This window comes from Dendrobium catenatum, unplaced genomic scaffold, assembly GCF_001605985.2.
Source record: "Dendrobium catenatum unplaced genomic scaffold, ASM160598v2 fragScaff_scaffold_1497, whole genome shotgun sequence".
Taxonomy (NCBI): domain Eukaryota; kingdom Viridiplantae; phylum Streptophyta; class Magnoliopsida; order Asparagales; family Orchidaceae; genus Dendrobium; species Dendrobium catenatum.
In genome coordinates, this window is record NW_021319959.1 from 581,870 (window position 1) to 601,290 (window position 19,421).

The 19,421-nt window shown below is 32.8% G+C and overlaps 2 protein-coding genes across 2 annotated transcripts; one reads left to right on the forward strand and one right to left on the reverse strand.

Annotated features, from left to right (window-relative positions):
- The first annotated feature begins 4,097 nt into the window (after positions 1-4,097).
- On the forward strand, positions 4,098-7,743 carry LOC110106063 (cyclin-dependent kinase B2-1). The gene is made up of 8 exons (XM_020835801.2): positions 4,098-4,386; positions 5,002-5,143; positions 5,613-5,674; positions 5,742-5,853; positions 5,968-6,061; positions 6,816-6,885; positions 6,993-7,131; positions 7,413-7,743. Exons 1-8 carry the CDS (start codon positions 4,190-4,192, stop codon positions 7,503-7,505), a joined length of 909 nt encoding a protein of 302 aa, XP_020691460.1. The 5' UTR covers positions 4,098-4,189; the 3' UTR covers positions 7,506-7,743.
- A 1,316-nt stretch (positions 7,744-9,059) lies between these two features.
- LOC110106066 (SKP1-like protein 1) lies at positions 9,060-16,072 on the reverse strand. Its single transcript, XM_020835804.2, has 2 exons — positions 15,645-16,072; positions 9,060-9,477 (listed from the first exon to the last, which is right to left on the reverse strand). Exons 1-2 carry the CDS (start codon positions 15,963-15,965, stop codon positions 9,304-9,306), a joined length of 495 nt encoding a protein of 164 aa, XP_020691463.1. The 5' UTR covers positions 15,966-16,072; the 3' UTR covers positions 9,060-9,303.
- Between the last annotated feature and the right edge of the window lie 3,349 nt (positions 16,073-19,421).

Here is a 19,421-nt window from a genome sequence, read left to right on the forward strand (position 1 = left end):
AGCATTAATTGTTCGATGTCATTGACTTATGTGGAAGAGGTTCAACAAAATCCATCCATAATTTTTTTTTAATCTATTGGAGGTTATTTATGTCAGTGTTGCTCAATAATGTTAATATATGCGAAAGTGATTGAATTGAATCCCCTTGGAATCATTTGTGCCTTAATTAAGATGGGAAAAAAGTCATATGTATTCTAAATTCTTGATGAAAATCAGTGTGTCCTTAGATTATTGAAGCTCTTTTGAGGTCAAGGTTAAAACCTTGCTCAGAAAGCAGAAGTCTATCTCATGACTATATATATAATTCAAAACTCTCCTAAAAAGTTTTTATAAAATTTCTTGTATTAATAGGAAGCTTTGAGAGTGATAATTTTCAACAAGATTGTCTTGAATGCATAAAAAATTTAAGATTGTAGGACTAGTATAAACATCTCTTCAAGGTTGTAACCAAAGTTTACCCCAGTCTTGATCCGCTTTCTGTCGAATAATGAATGATAGAAGGGAGAAGTATTATGATTGTAACCATGGCTAGATTTTTATAGTTTTGATGTCGTCGTCATATATGCCCTTCATTTTTTACTTGATTCTTTAAGAATTGATGATCCATTGGGTGAAAAAGAGATTGTACTACTATAATCATGCCTAAGATGTTGACGTGAATGATATTTTAAAGATGTAGCAAGGGTTGGCCTAGAATCACATCGACGTTAAACTATTTTAAGCTGAAAATTTTGTGGGAGTAGGGAGGGATTTTAATGTATTGGCTTCATATATTCTTGTAGATAAATAGATAAAAAAGAATTAAATAGAATACACTAGTGTTTTAATATAAAATTTTTGAAGAGAGAAAAATTTTGGTATCTACCTCGAATAAAATGATCCACTGTGCACGTAAGTTACGGGAGTATATTCTTCCTCTTAATTGGGAACGTTGGAATTACAAAGTATGTAAGACAAACATAGCTTTCTTTAATTGTCGGGAGAGGATGATAATGATAGTTAGATGATGTTCATCAAGAAACGGTCGTCACACAATGGTGGTCGAGCGACAACGGTTAGATGATGGTGATTGATTGGGCGATGATAATTAGGTGCATGAATGGATATATATGGTCAAGTGATTTTGGTCAAACAATGATTGTTAAGCAATGACAAATGGACAATGTCAGTCCAATAATGATGTTGGATGGCTAGTAGAGTTCTAAAATTCTTCATATCTCCAAACTATCTCTAAACTCAAGTCCAAGTTTTGACTTCCCCTCATATGGATAATAAGGGTATATTTATAATATTTGGAGAGTGTTATTTTGATAAATCTTGACAAAATTTTAAAATGCTCAATTGGATGGCCCATATTAATTCTTTGATCATAGATGATTCTTTCTATTTTTAATAATAATATAAAAATTGAGTGATTTTGGGCTCATTGGATTTTTCTCATGGACTTGCACATTTTGATTATAAATATACAAAGATCAAAGATTATTTGATCATTCAATTATTGTCGTAAATTTTTTACTACGTTTCAAGTCTTGATTTGGACTCATTTGGACTGGGATTAAAACACATTTAGTTTTATTGGGCTCACATTATTGAGATATTTAGTTTAACTATAAGCATTCAAAATTTGATGTTTGAATGGTTTTGAATTTAAGTCCAAAAATCTCTCATTAAAAACATCAAGATTTGTGCTTAATTAAGTTAATGTTCTGATGGCATCTCAAAAGTAAACTGCTCATGAATAATATTTGTTCATATTAATATTGGGCCTAAACCTAAGATCACATTGAGCAGAGAGAAAAAAAATGTATATTAAAAATCATGATGGTTAACCACTTCATTAGATGTACCAATAAAAACCCTTGAACAAAGTAGATAACACTCTCTCAAATTTAAATGATTCCCAAATACAAATATGATGAGAATGATTTTTGAATAATTTTTTGTTAGTCAAGTGATATTTTTATTTAAGGGAATTAAGTTTCATACAAACCAAATTTGTATATCCTATTCTAGTTATGGTAAACTTTGGGTTTGACAAGTTAGCTCTAATGGATTAAGAGTCTATTTGGTTTGAAATAAAGTGAGTGTAAAGTATTTTCTTTTTCAAGGGTTTTAAAAATATTGATGTTTGGTCAAATAAAAAATGAATACAGTGTAAAGTATTGCTTTTGCAATGTAATGTATTATTGTTCATTTTTAATGAAAAGTAAACATGGCTCATTTTGATTGAATTCTTTTTTTAGGTAAGCAAGCTACTTTGTTGCAACCGGTTACAACCGTTGTCGCCCATGACCACCACCATCAACCTCCTTTGTTGGTCGCCACCACTGCTAGCTTCTGCTATTGTTGATCACCACCACTGGCCAACATCACCCACCGCCGCCGCTAAAAACCACCACCAATGCCACTTCCGCCATTGGCAACCGACTTCAATCATGTTTGGACTTAACATTGTATTCGATTTACTTTAAGCCAAACAAAAAATAACCTGCCTTTATTTTGCATACATCCAAACTATTCCAAATATAATGCATTCCTTTGAAGTCATATTTTTTTTTAACATTACATTTATTTTTCAGCCAACCAAACAACCCTTAAGCAAAACAAATATCACGATTGACTTGCGAGATCATAAAAGATTTCATCATTATGAACGTTTCTTAATTTTTCCTCATCATCAACAAAAATTAATGACATCCTATTGAAGCCTCAAAGGTCAGTTACAATCAAAATAGTCAAAGCCTCAAATATAGAAACTCAATTGAATTCAAACACTCCTAAAGGATCCAATAGAATACTTTGACCAAACATACCCCTTACTTAGAAAACTAAAATGTACATATTATAAGATTATAGGGATATGATTGTGCATCTCTCTTTTACGTCAAGACTATATTATGCACAATTTATGATGCTACATTCAATGAGCCTCATCACTTCCCACAACTTATACGTAGAGGATCATACAACAAGTCTAAGGCATAAAACATAGCACACAAAATCATTCTTTAATAAAGAAACCACAAAGCCCCTCTCCCTCTCTCCATTTTTTGTAGTTAGTTTATAAGTAATGTCTATGTATCACCCTTAAATAACATTGAATTAAACAACATAATATATTTATTTATTTATTTGCTTATATAACACTTTAATCACATCAAATTATATGTATTTCAACTTAGATAAGTCAATGTTTGTAATACTTTTATATTTTTTAGAGATTATATTATTATATAAGTAAATATAAAGATTTAAATGTTAGATATGTAAATATATTAAAATTTTATGGTATTTATGCAAATCCTCCTTATATTTATATACAAATTATTAAATCTAAAAGATTTTTCCAATAAGAAACATCCATTTCAAAATGGAGTCTTATTTAATAAATATCTTTTAACACCCTTTTAAAGAAGACCTAATACAATAAATAAATTTCTTTAATGTCTAATGTAATCAATATCTTGTACTCCTCTAATTATAAAAATCTAAGTTAATTAATTGATATGAATAATTAATTCAATAAGCACTTTTCATTTCAATATTGATGCCATAATGTATATTATATTAGAAATTTAATTAATCAATTCATTATATAATTAGTTAATATAAATAATGAAATTGAAAAGAACCTCTCACTAATAATTATTAAAAATTTAACTTTAACAATCATTAACATAAAAAAATTATGATTTTAATTGTTTATCTAATTTAAAAATGCCATTTTTTATTTATTAAGTTAATGATTTGTAAAATACATTGTAAATAATATAATAAATTAAATTAACACAAAAAATAATTAAATATTTTTTATATTAACCCCATATTATATACATGAAATTTGTTACAATATATTATATTTATATTTTAAAGTTCAAATCCTCAATTCGAAATTCAAAACTTATGGGGGTTATGGAATCTGGGCCCCACAAAGCGCCAACGGTCACTTGAAGAATTAGTGAACTGCCAAAATTATCCTCAGCAGACGCCCACGCTTTTCGCTAATGGAGGGGCAATATTGGTAATTAAAGAAATCTGGGCGTACTTCGTCGATTGCTTCAGCTGCTTCAGCAGTACAACTTGAATAAATTTACTAATTGTTCGCTCTCGATCTCATTTTTTCTTCCCACAAAGCGAGAGAGAGCGAGAAAGAGAGTGAGAGCGGAGAAAGTTGGCGTGGAGAAGAATGGATGCGTACGAGAAGTTGGAGAAAGTGGGGGAGGGAACTTACGGGAAGGTCTACAAAGCCAGAGAGAAGGCCACGGATAAGATCGTGGCGCTCAAGAAGACTAGATTGCCGGAAGACGATGAGGGTGTGCCAGCAACCACTCTCCGGGAGGTTTCTCTCCTCCGGATGCTCTCATTAGACTCGCATATCGTCAGGTGATCTCCGATCTTGGATCTTTTGCATTCTTCGCTTTTCACGTTTCTCTTTAGGGCATTTCCATGTTATTAGGGTTTTGATGCTCCCTTTTTCAGATTGTGTGGTTTTTGGAATTGTTATTTTGTCCTCACCTCTTACTTTCTTTTCATTTATCTTCGCAATATTCAGATTCGTTGTTTCTTCTTTCTTTTATGTTCTTTTTCTTTTTTTGTGATTCGAGGATCATGTTTTTTTTTTTTTTTGGTTACTGCATCCGTTACTGTTTGAGATCTTCCAGTCTTGAGATTCATTTTCTGCTTCTAAATTGGGTTTCAATATTTAGGATTTTCTTTATATTTGAGATCTTCCGGGCTTTTGCTCTAGATACCTTTTTTTTTAATTTACTGTGCTTTCTTTTGATTTACTTGATTAGATTCATTATTTTAGATCATGGGCGCTCTAATAAATTTTATGATCTGGAAACATGGGGCTTTCATGATAATTAAAAAAAAAAGAAAATAAATTGTCAAAAGATCTAAGTATACGATGTATCAGTCAGTTTATGGCCTTTCTTATGAATTTAGGTTGATTTCTGGGTTATGATACTTATATAGTGTTTTTTATAACAATTGCAGGCTGTTGGATTTGAAACAGGGCCAGAACAAAAAAGGGCAGTCGATTCTCTATCTAGTCTTTGAGTATATGGATGCTGATCTTAAGAAATATATCAGAAGCTTTCGCCAAAATCACGAGCTGATTCCCTCCCAAATTGTTAAGGTTTGTGTTTTAGTCAATAGGAAATTTAAGGCAACCTGTTATAACCTCTTTGAAATGTACACTGGTCTTTCAAATTGTAGGATCCTTCCTTCACAAATTTCTTTCAATTGAAACAACCGACAAATGAAAATTATTAAACAATTGACCAACTAAAAACAAAAAAAAAGTTTGAAGCTAAGGTGAAGGAAGGGGACTTTTGGCCAGATTTGAAGGGATGAAAGAACTTGGGCAAGGATATGTTCTTTAGAGTAGATATCATTGATCCTATTGATAATGTTGATAACCCTGAGGAGGAATGTGAAATTGAATTGTCTAAGCTTGATATTTGGTACAAGGTGGCTCATGATATATGATAATGCTTAAAAAATTAACTTTTGAAATGAATTTCTAGGTAATTTATAGAATGTTGTTTTCTTTCCCTTTAGTTGAATGCGAATTCTTATAAGTATTAACTCGGCTTTTCGAGCAGACCCTTATGTATCAACTTTGCAAGGGCATTGCATTCTGCCATGGCCATGGAGTACTTCACAGGTAGTTTCCACTACAATATATTGTCTAACTATTCCATTGATAATACCTTTATATTTAAATGATGTAGGGATCTGAAGCCTCACAACATTTTACTGGATCGAAAGACAATGATGCTCAAGATAGCAGACCTAGGGCTTAGTCGATCTTATACTCTTCCTGTTAAGAAATATACTCACGAGGTATCTCTCTCAAAAAGTTCCTGTAATATTTTTAATTCTCTTTGTGTTTCTGTTTTTAGCCATGGAACGATTGAATGCTATTTTTGATGAGCTATAATCTATGGGCTTTTTCAGATCTTGACGCTTTGGTATAGGGCTCCCGAAGTGCTTCTTGGGGCTAAAACCTATGCAGCACCAGTTGATATCTGGTCGGTTGGCTGCATATTTGGTAGGATCTTGGACTCTTATTTTTTTCTTCTCAAATTTGGAGAAAATCTGTTGGTTTCACTATGGGTGATATCTAGTGGAATTGGAACAAACTAACCTAAACATGAAATCAAAGATTTTAATTTTGATTGAGTCATATAAAGTTTGAGATGAGATGAAAGCGATTAATACAGAGCTGAGTTTCTAGCTATTTTTGAGTAAAATTTATTAATTTTGTGAATATTTTTCAATTATTGATTAATATTGGTGTCCATAAATAATTATTCAAAGTATATTTATAAAGTTGCATCATCAAATATATTCAACATAAATGCATATAGATATTATGCTTTTTTTTGCTAAGAGTGGAGATTTATTGATGTCAACAGGATTCAATCAGTCTTTACCAATTGAATCAACTATCGCCTACATAATTCTGTGTTAATATGTATGCATGCATGTTTATATGTATGTGTATGTGTGTGCATGTGCTTGATATATATATCCACGAACTCGTTTTCTGTGGAACGAGTCGAGCTCGAGCTCCATATTTGACAGTTGAGCTTGACTCGAACTCGATTCTACTCGTTTGCACCCCTAATCTACACAAAGCTCTTCTCTTGTGCAATTCGTCTAAGATTTATCTCCTATGACTACATCGCTCACCAGATCAAGCCTATTTTCTCCTAGCGAATTTCAAGATTCAAACGTAATAACCAAGCTTCCATGTGATATTTGGGCATCCTTAAGGTGTGGCATTTTGTATGACTTTGCAGCTGAACTAGTGACAACACAAGCACTCTTTACTGGAGATTCAGAGTTACAGCAGCTCCTCCACATTTTCAGGTGCTTTGCTATTTTTAAAAGCACCAACCTTTTTACTTTCTGTTCTGACCTTTACTACATTTATTTTCCTTGGCTGATATATTTTCTTATGAGGAACTTTTAATCAGGCTACTCGGTACACCAAATGAAGAAGTTTGGCCAGGAGTGAGCAAACTAGCAAACTGGCACGAGTATCCTCAGTGGACCCCAAAGAGCCTATCATCTGCAGTTCCTACACTTGATGCGGATGGCATTGATCTGCTTTCGGTGAGCTGACAATTCTAATCTAGAACATTCAGGCTTCGTTTGAGATGATTTTCTTACTGTTTCTTAAAGCAGCTTTTTAGTACAATAAATAAAGCTGCTTTAAGAAACATTAAGAAAGCTGTCCCAATCAAAAACCTTAATAGAAGCTTAAAATCAGATTCATTCAGAATAAATAAAGGAAAATGGATGATTTCTCCACAAATTAGAGCAACCAAGTGTGATAATAGAATCTGAATTTGGTGGAGTGATGATCAACTTTTGTTTCGTTGATTTTTTTGCAGAAAATGTTGATGTACGAGCCACTCAAGAGGATTTCTGGAAGGAAGGCTATGGAGCATCCTTACTTTGATGGTCTGGACAAAGAATCCCTGTGAGGGTTGTTCTTCTATTCTAGAAAGATTACTTTTTTCCTATGAATGTTTCAAAGCTGTTTGCTTCCTTCTGCACTGCAGCTGTTTGCAGTGATTACTAGTTTTTTAGCAATGAAGCACAAGTTTGGTAATGTTTGTACTCAAAACTTTTAACTAACACCAATTATTCTAGTGGTGTTACTAACTACTGTTGTTTTGTGAAGGCCTGCAGGCTAGTCTATTTGGTGGTCGATCTTCTGTATTAGCTTTTTCTGTTGTTCAAGCAATCAAGCTTCACTAACTGAAGCTATATAGATCTATGTGCATGTTAATCTTATATTATATCCAATTAAATAGCATAATTCCACCTTTTTATCAAACATTTCACTTATTTTGTGGGAAAATACGGCTTATTGCTATCATTTTGTGGGAAAAATTATTCTGTGCGGACGCCGAACGCCATCTGGAGAACAAACAGAATGCGCCACGTCATCCCTTCGCTCGGCTGTTTGATACTGCAGTTCAGTACTGCTAACGTGACTGCATCTAATTACCTCCGAACGTAGAGCTGCGTCCAGCCACCGCATAGAAATAATCTCTATTTCTATAAATAAAAATGTTGAGATCTACGTTGTCATACCTTAAATTTCACCTATTAAATAGTTTGAAATATTATTATGATGATGGCTGTTTTTAGATTAATCAATATGTTTTAGCATGACAAACCATTTGCCATCTTGGTTTCGTTGGTGAATGTGAAATGATTAAGAGATATTAGTTTAAAAAATAATTAGGAAAGGTAGCAATAATACGATTAGTTTATCCATTAATCCATACAGTTCTAAACGATGCAGTTAAAACTTCAGATTTAAATTAAATCAAACTCTTCCTAGATTGAATTAATCTTGATTTAATCATCCACGACTACTTAATACTTAGGTAGTAAGTATTTAAATCATCCACGATAATTCTAAATCATCCACGACTATTTAATATTAATCTTGATTTAAGGACCTTCATAGCAGCTACAGAAGCAGGGGAAAGAAAACCAGCCACAATAGGATTATTTTAAAATAATAAAATAATGATAAAAATTTATCCCAAACAAAATCTTAAAGTTTGATTAGGTATGTTCCAGCTACTTGATAAATGGCCGGAGCTCAATAAGCTGTTGCCAAGGAGAAATTACTCTGTGCAGACACCAAACTATCCGGAGGAAAATCAGAGCGCGTCATGTCACCTAGCAAACAGTCGCAGTACACAGCAAAGGAGAGCTTGGCACGCTCTGATTCGACTTCAGACGGCGTTCATATACACACGGAATAATTTCTCGTTGCCAAGAATGGATAAATGATAAACAACAACAACAACATCAAGCCTTTAAATGGTCTTGGAATCAAGTTACCAGTTACAGGAAGATACATAACATTAGCAGTCAAACTCCAGTAACTAGTTAGCAACCAGCAGTAGCTACAGTGCAGTCTGGTGGACTCATCAGACATTTCACCAGCAGCATTGCCTAAGATTGTGAGCAACAATTGCAATAATACAAGGCATGGATAAAAATAGACATGTTGGTTGAAAGAAGATGATAATAGCTTAAATTTGCAGTCAAAAGAGTTTCAGCGGACAGATCTGCTGTTGTTACTACATTCTTAACAACTTGCAACAAATATAAGACAACCAGTGCAATCAAGTATGGAGAAGACGAGAGAAATCTAATTTTTAACGACGATACAAGATAGAGTTAATTAAAAAAAGATAGCAGCATTACTTCACTCCAAGAGATCGTAAATAAAAATAAAAAGAGACTGGCACCACTTCACTCAAATGCCCATTGATTCTCCCTCCGAATCTCCTCCTCTTCCTCGGGGGTGAAGTCGTTCTTGATGTTAAAGGTCTTACGAATCTCTTCAGGAGTTTTACCCTTAATCATATCTGCTACGGTTTGGCAGGTCAAGTCCAGAAGGCCTTTGATGTTCAAATAGTTTGCTGCCTATAGACATCACAGGAACCATAAGTAGTATAAGAGACAAGAAATGTCTTATGGAAGCATGCAAAATTAACTATAAAACTGAAATCAACAGCAGAATTGGAAATGGATGAAGATTCAGCAAATCACAGACTAGCTTTCCCACAGAGGACAATGATAGGAGAAGCTGACATACCAGGTAGCTCAGCTAAATAACGAACAAGTCATTTGTTGATAAACACATGAACAAAAATCTAAAGTCGCAAATCCAATAAATTACCAGAGGAGATTCAGGAATCATCGAGTCTATTCAAAATAAGCAGAAAATCAATCTTCAGTTAGTTAGGGATGCCGAAAATTGCAACACAAACTGATATAGACATAAATCAACATCATCATCATTATCATAATTGTTAGCCTTACCTGTCTATAATTAGCAATCAGAACTAATTATGACTATCCAAAATCTTAAAAAAACCTCGCCAAGTCAACAATTAAATCGCATGCAGTTCCAACAAAACAGGTAATATAAACACAAGTAGCATAATTAAAAAATTTAATACTGATTCAAAGAAGGAAAGAAAAAAACCAAAGAATTAATTTAAATACGCTAAACCATGATGAGGTTGACAATTGACCAATATAAGATTTAGCAAAATAATGGATATTGAAGATAAGATATTATCCTTGGTAACTGTTTTGAATCTTTTGATGCAAGTAGGATTAACACTTTACCTTACCGTACCAAAGAAAGGATTTGAGAGAGAAAAAGAGAATGTCTACTTAAGCTAATCAATACCTAATTAGACTAATTAAACACAAATTAATCAACACTTAAAAATAATTAGTTTAATTTAGCAAATACTCATTAATTGATAGTCATCACCTGGCTAATTATTAATTACTATCTACATTACTTAAGTATAAAAAAATACTTGATTAGCACAAATCAATACAACTATTTAAAAAGTGGCTCGTCATATTCTAATAATATAAAATCCTAATTATAAAATTATAGAATCCTAGCCTTCCATTTTCTATAACCCCACCTCTTCACTTTATTTAGTTATTGTCATTTCAAATTCACAAAAACAACATCAAGCCTTTATTTCACTATGTGGGGTCGGCTACATGAATCCTTCTTCTACATTGTGTCCGGTTAAGAAGAGATTATTCTGCGCGGATGCCAAATGCAGTTCACCGTCCGGAGACCAACTAGAATAGGCCACGTCAGCAGTACCGAGCAGTTCCGAGCCGCATACCAAGCAGGAGGTGACGTGGCACATTCTAATTGGTCTCCGGATGGCATTCGGCGTCCGCACAGAATAATTTCACCCTCTTAAAAGTCAAATTCTCATTTAGATCGAATAAAGAAATGTCATTTCTAATATTTTCTAACCAAGTCTTTTTAGATTAAATCTAATACATTTATTCCCCTAGCTGGGTCATTGGAAAGCCATCATTTTATGTGACCAAACCATCTAAGGCGACTCTCTCTAATATTATCTTCCACTGGTGCTACTCCAACATTTTCACGTATGCTCATTTCGTATCCTGTCTCTAAGAGTAAAGCCACTCATTCACCTAAGCATCATCACCTCTGCAACACTTAACTTAATATTATGCTTCTCTTTTAATGGCTAACATTTCGTGTCATAAAGCATTGCAGGTCTAACCACCATCTTATAGAATTTTAACTTAAGTTTGAGCGGTACTTTTCTATCACACAACAAACCCGATGCATTCCTTCACTTCATCCATCCAACTTGAATTCTACTAATAATATCCCCCATCTATTTCACCATCTGAACAATAGACCCAAGATATTTAAAATGTGTACTCTTATTAATAACTTGATCGTTCAACGTAACAAATCCCCCACTAAATCTATTCAGTTTTAGATCTACTCAAACGAAAAACTTTAGCCTCTAAGGTTTACCTCCATAATTTAAGTTTACCTTCAACCCCTCTTTAGCCTTATCAACAAGAAGAATATCATTAGCAAAAAGCATACACCGCAGAACATCCTCTTGCATACACCAGGGAACATGTCATTTCAAATTCACAAATGCAAATTTTTTTAATAATTATCCAGTGAGCTATAAACTAGCCTTTTTTTTCAAACCACATCAAATCAAAAATTTCGCTTTGCTTACAAATACACTACTCAAATAAATAAGAATAAAAGCTGACAATGATATTGTAGACTATTATAATTTCAGTTAAGGTTTTGATTTAAAATGATCATTTTAATAGTATTATTATTTACATAATGGTATTATTATCAAAAACAATTTTTTTATAATTATAATATATATTAATAAGGCCATATATAGTTATATCCTATCAACCCAAAAATCAGTAAAACGCATATTCATTTTGTTTTCTCATTACCTCTTTCCAACTTTACCAGTTGCACCCTACATTGAAAATCTATTGGATGTTGGAACGCCAACTCATCTCCCTAGGAATTGAAATGCCCATCTGAAATGTTGACAGATATGCACTCCAATATGCCAAGATTCTCGTCAATCTGAACCTCTTATTAAGTTTAAAAACCGATTCATTTTCATTTTCCTGATGCCAACAAAAATATACTTAAGATCTTCCTTCTCTCAATCATTATTTTTGCTTCTATTATTTTCTTCCCTTCTATCAATCAGCCATTTTAAAAGTATTTTATATGATGCATGGATAATATGGAAACTTGAAAATAAATAATTATTGCATCAAGGAACATGTAAAAATAAATATCATATATCTTTTTCATTCAAAACATCAAAAGGAAATGATTAATAACCAATTTATCATAAAGTAAATAATGGACATCATACTAATGTCAGAAATGTTATTTTATATAAACATTGGGCTATTCATTATTATTCATGCATAATATCTAGATACAACCATCACATAAATATCGAAACAAGCTCAAAACTGAAAGCTATGAAATGGTATATACATAGGACACGATAAATTTGCATATTATTTTCACAAAAAAAATGAAGAGGAAATTTTTGATGAGATTCAACAATTTCAAGATGAAAGATGGTCTCAGCACCAAAAGCAATATGAAAAATATTTGAATTTGATCTAAATAAAATGTATTCATCAGTGTTTAATTTACAATTACATTTAGAAGACAAGAAACTTATACCATACCCAAAAACAAAATTTAAGAGATTTATTAACAATTACTAATGCAAAAAATGATCTTGACAGCATTTATAGCTCTCAATAAAAACACCCACAAAAAATCTCTACAAAGAAAGTCCATATGAATGCGTATGGAACAAAACAAAAAAAAAGAAGAAAATTATGAGAAAATTGGTCATATTAACATGACAAATTCCTTCACAAAGCAAAATGCATAGATAAGGTTGGCCTTCCAAAAATACCACACAAATAAATTTAGCCTTGTTTTAAAGTTGAATTACTCAGCTGTTAATAAAATCAAATTATATAATTTGTGATGAAACACCTGTGTTTAAAAATAATAATATTATAATCTTTCAACAATGCTCACGAGCAAGTATAGTATTTTCTTGTGGAAAAGCAATTTTCTTTTAATGGGATTTTCATTAATTAGTACCAATAATGAGATGTGTATCAATATTATAAATTATTAACTATAGCATGGCCTAATCATATTTGCGGCCTAAAAACAGAAATTTTCAAATTAAAGAATATAAGATCACGATGAGCCAAAATTTAAAAAGTTTAGTATATATTCCAAACAAGATAACAATTAATTATGAAATAAATGAATCTTCAGATAATTCTTCAAAAAATTAAACATTCATTTTTCAAGATCAAAATGATCAATCTTTTGGATGCATTATGCAAAGAGCTATCATGAAAATAAAAAAATGAGTTTGTTGATAAATTAAAATTAAAGTAATTAAATTATTTCCACATGATAAGGCAATATTCCATAATTTCCACAGTGTTATTGACAATAATTTCAATCTCTATCAAGAAAATTTTCTCAACTCATTGACACCAAATAGACTTCCTCCCAACTAATTTGTACGTAAGAAAAATTGTCCAATTATGTTAAAAAATATCTTTCAAATAATATTTTCAATGAATAATTTGCCTAAAAATAAAAAAAAATAATGTCATCATTGCAAAAATATTGGTTGGTTAATTTTTAGGAAAAAAAATTATAATGATGCCTCAAATACAACTATGTTCGATGACACGCTTCCATTCAAATTTTATAAAAAGAAATTCCAATACGCATGTGCTTTATGGTTACTATTATGGCTACTTTCAATAATAAGTCATAAGGACAAACCATCATACCTAACGTAGAAGTATATCCTCCTCATAATATCTTCTTATATAAACAATTATATGAGCATTAAAAAAAGCATCTCAATGAACAAAACAAACATAATAATCACACCTAATAAATATCTCCCAAAGCTAACCTTACACAAGACATGTTGTATATAAGGAAATATTTACATATTATAAGTTATTTTCAAGTGGGAAAATATATGCATTTTTATAATATATATATATTTTAATTCCTTTAAATTTGTTATATCTATTTTTTATTCATTTAAAAAAATTATGGATAATCATTTAAATCATTTATTTCGATATATACAATAATCTTAAATTATTTAAGACAACATAATTAATAAAGCATATTATTATTATACTTCTCAATATATATATATATATATATATCTTATTTCTTTAAAATTTACATCATATATGATTAATTTTATTTTTTTGAATATGGCTCCCGGGTATATTTAGAAAAGTTCAATGAGAATATTGAAGAGAGAAGCCGGAAGGTGGAGGCAATAGTGGCTTGAGGTGGGTAGAGGTGGCTGGCTTGCGGTGTAAAGCATTCTAGTTCAAAATTGGGCGAGTTTTGTTGACCTAAAAAATGAACTAAACTGATTTACACTACAATTACGTTACTTTGCATTCCTTTTTCATACAACCAAACACCAAAATTATCAAAACCCCTTATTGAACGTTGTGATGCATGATTTGTCTATATCGCAATGCTTTGCATGCAAAGTGTGAGACAATGCATAATTTTAACAACAATGAAAGGAGTTGTGCAAAAGATAACACAATAAAATTAACTACTTGTATGGCATTATAACACAATGAATACCACACCAAAATGAGATTCAATAAGCCAAAACCCAGGAAGTTTGAACGAGGTTAATGAAGGTCAAGATGATAATCTTAGACTAAAAAACCATATCATCTTCACACTAATAAAGCTAAAACTACATACAATATCCAAATCACCTTGGTGAGCATTGATAAAGGTAAAACTGGATAAATTAATCACAAACATATATAGCATTAAATAAATAAATTTTCATATAGCCTATAAATGAAATACATTAGACTGCCATCTTCCTTAAAGGGTTGTTTGATTGCAAATATTAGGAGTGTATAGTAAAATAAATATAGAGGTTTTAATTTTTTCACGTGTTTGATACAAAATAAAATTAGTGCAATTTAATTTCTTAAGGAGCAAAGAGTCACTAAGATTTTTAAGATCTGAGAACAAGGGGTGAAAGATTTTCGATCTGACATGGAGAGGAGAAGAAAGATAGCTTGCATAGAAGGAGCATAACTTCATCCATAAATTTTGGGATCTACTACATTTATACATTTTTTCCGTTTTATTGCTAAATTTGAAGATGGTGGTCACTTTTGGTTACTCTCTGGTGGTAATCTGGAGCAACTAAATGCGTGACATATTTTTCATTAAAAATAGATGTTTTATACGAAAAATCTTCTCAATATTTTAATTTAAGTTCAAATGATGCTTTTAAAAATTGTATAGATCTATTAGGTTTATAATTCATAGTTCCTTTACATCCAACCAAATAGAGAAAATAGTTCCACTACATTTAATTTGCAGCTAACAAAAAGGCCTTAAGAAATATTGCAACCTAACAGCCCATAAATAAGCTAAAAAGCCAGAAATCACGATTCTCAGTCTTCTTTCCCAAATCATTCCATCGAGTATTTTAAGACTCATAAAGATTTATATCAAAGGAAAACAACCTTAAAAACGAACATGAAACGATAGAAACAATCGGCAATCGCCATTATTGATCGCCAACATATATATATTTTTTAAAGAAAGTCATCAGGAAATTAGGGCAAGCAAAATAAAAAATAAAAAAGCAAGATATACATACCAAAATAAGATCGAACAACGTGGCCTGGTCAACCTTCACAAAATCAGAGTCCCAGCCCTTAAGATCCTCTTCGGCAGTCTTCTCATCGCCACCGCCGGCCGCAGCGGCCTTGGCAGCCGACTCGACGTGCTTCTTGCAATACTCGATAACCTTCGAAAGGATCTTACTGTTGACGTTGGGGAGCGGGATCCCGCTATCCGCGCATCCATCCTCTATCATGTGACGGATCGTCTGAGACTCCATCGCTACAGTTTCTTCCACCAAGAACTCTTCGCCATCCGAGCTCTTCAAAGTGACCTTCTTTCCTTCATCCGAAGCCATCACTCTCGCTATCGATCACAAAGATTCGAAGGATTGCAGAAAAATGATAGGATTATCAAAGGAAATCCCTTCACAAAAGAACCCTAGGAGAGAAATTAATGAACGGGGAGTCGTGGGCTCGTTATTTATTGTAAAGAAGAGTAGATTTTTATCGACCACAATTTTCTTTACTTTTTCCTAAAAATATTTATCAAACTAAAACAAATTCATACACATATTATATAAATAAGATTCAAATAACGATCTCTTAATTGATAGTCGAAATTCTTAACCAACCAACAGACTAAGATGAGCTACGACATATTTAGATATGATTGACATTTTCAAAAAGTTTAAAATTTCAAATTAAAACTAAATATAACTAATGATATATATGAGTGAATGGTTGCCGTTTTTTAAAGGTGATTATAAAATTATTGCTAAGAAAATAATTGTTTTAAAATTGTTTTAGAAAACTACTTGTTAATAAAAAAAAGATTAAAATAGTGATCAAATAGAAATTATAATTGTAACATGAAAGGCTAAACAATTGAAAAATTGTAAAATAAGTATAATTTTTCTTTCATATTTTCTTTTTTTTTAATGGAATATATCAATATAGAAATTGAACAAAGTTGCTCTTAATTAATTGCATTTAGATTAGGGCAATAGTTATGACTCAAACTTGACCAATGACATTATTATTTTAAGGCTAAAAACATTGTTGCTTTGCTCTAATGTAATGTTTGATATATCATAAAAAAATTATCATGAAGGGCACGAATCATGAGGCAAAATTATGTTTGAACTTCTGAAATCAAATTAGGAATCATATGGACTCAAATTTCAGCAAACTTACAGTCGAACTAAACGTCTTGAAAATACGACACCAAATTCGACTCAATCCAAACCCAAATGGGTCCAAATCAATGACTCGAAGCACATTTAAAAATTCAAACTATAAATTGGATGACCAAACAGTTTTTGAATGTGACATGCTTATAGTCGAATCGAGTGCCTTGATGAGACTAATCCAACGAGCTCAAGATTGTCAAATTCTGATATCATTAAGACATTGAAATGTCTAGTAAACAGTCCATAACCAAGGGGATCCTTATCGGCCATCCATTCAAACTACTCCCAACTTACTCTTGATCTCCCTCCTATTTATTGGTCATGTCACTCTCAAAAAACTATAAGACCCCTTATTCCTCATGAAAGGGAGGAGGAATGAGGGAGCAAAGGAAGGGAGGCAAGAAAGAGAAGGAAGAGAGAGAAACTAGAGCTCTCTTGCCATCAAACTCCTCCTCGACCACTGTCAGGCCACCGATTGTCGTCGGACTATTGTCGGACTTCTGCTCGGTCAACGACTAACGTCAGACATCTACCTAACCCCCGAATGACTCTAGACTTCTGCTTGAACACCAACTGATGTCGGAATTTCACGAGGCCAATGACTGGCGCCAGACTTCTGCCTAATCACCGACTAATGCTGGATTTTTATCTAGCCACCAACTAACAACGGACTTTCGCCCAACCACCGAGTGTCTTCAGACTTAGTCCCGACCACATATTATTATTGGACCCCTCCCCGACTACTATTGTCCGCCAACTATAATCATTCTAATCATCGTCGCTACACAAACGGTCCTTTTGACCTTTATCGCCAGACTACAGTCTTTCTGACATTCGTTGCTAGATAAAGGTCTTTATGACCTTTGTTGCCAGCCGACTATGGTTCTTTTGACCTCCGTTGCCAGACAACGGTCTTTCTGATCTCCTTCGCTCGCCGACAATGAATTTTCTGACCTTTGTCGACCGCCAACTACAGTCTTTCCAACATAAGTCGCTAGACAACGATCTTTCTGAACTCGTCGCCCACTGACTATAGTCTTCTTGACCTCCATCATCAGAAAACGGTCTTTCTGACCTCCGTCGCCCACCGACTACGATCATTTCGACCTACATCGCCATATAACAGTCTTTCCGACCTCTATCGCCCGACGACTATGATTCTGCCAACTAAACAAACATGTCAATACTGATTCTTTTAATTCTCATTGTGTAATGCATTCTATATGATGCATATTTATTACATCAAACCAAGGCCTTTCCCAATGAAGGGACTTATATGTAATCAACTATAAATATTAGTGGTTCATTCTAATTGGGCCAGACCCTATGATTTGTCCCTATTTTCAGGGGTTTCCATATAAAAACTCTAGTGTCTCTTATGAAGGCTGAACCCTCTCTTTTATCTAATTGCATGCTAGAGCTTCGTACAAAACTAAGACGTTAAACTTTATATTTCTCTATCGCCGCGAATATTTCATAACGCAACAATTTTGATATGGTGAAATAGTCTGCAAAATGAGTAAGGATGACCAAAAGTTGGCTCCAAAAGATTCTAAGACTTCAGAGAGTTTTTCATTTTTCATTTACATTTTAGAGTATTATAAGTTCTTTGTGATGCGCAAAGAGTGGAGTACTTTGTTATTTTTTTTAAAGAACTATGTCTGGAAGCTTATTTCGGATGAAATTCCACACGCCACGCTAGCAATATCTGCCCAGTAAGCATGCAACCAACACAGCGATGCCTTCTCCATCAACCGCCACTTCTGACTTATCTTCACCTCGTCTATTGCCAATGCTATTTCACTTTAGCAGATTTCTCTTATCTTTTACACACCATCATGTTGAGATGTCTTCCCCAGCTAGTACACCGCACGTAATAATTTTTTCCCATGAGCGATTATTCTGTGCAGACACCGGACGAGAGAACCATCCGGTTCTGCGCTCGGTACCGAGCGGTACTTAGTGCTCGGTACCGAGCGTGTTACTTTTTTGAGACGATGTGACGCATTTTTTGATCTCCGGACGAATCCAGACCCGCACGTAATAATTTTTTCCCATCATCCATGACTCCTCCCATCACATATTATTGTTGTTGTTAGAACCATTATCTTTAGGCAATCTTAGTTCAAACTAACAATTAAACAAAGTTTGAATTCGAACCAATTTCATTCGTTACGAAATCCAATTAATGCACCTCATAAAATTAATATTTTTAAACAATATAAAAGAAAAATAATCATACAACAATAACAACAACATCAAGCCTTTATCCCACTACGTGGGGTCGGCTACATCAATCTTTTTTCTCCATTGTATCCTATTAAAAATCAAATTCTCGTTTAAATCTAATAAAGAAAGACTATTTCTATTATTTTTTAACCAAATCTTTTTAGATTTGTCTCTACCTTTCTTAACATAAGTCAAATCTAAAACCTCTACTTTCCTAACTTGGTCATTGAAAGGCCGTGTTTTATGTGACCAAATCATCTAAGGCGACTTTCTCTAATCTTATCTTTTACTGAAGCTACTCCAACTTTTTCATGTATATGCTCATTTCGTATCCTATCTCTAAGAGAAAAATAATAATAATAGAGAAAAAATATATACATCAATATATTTTTT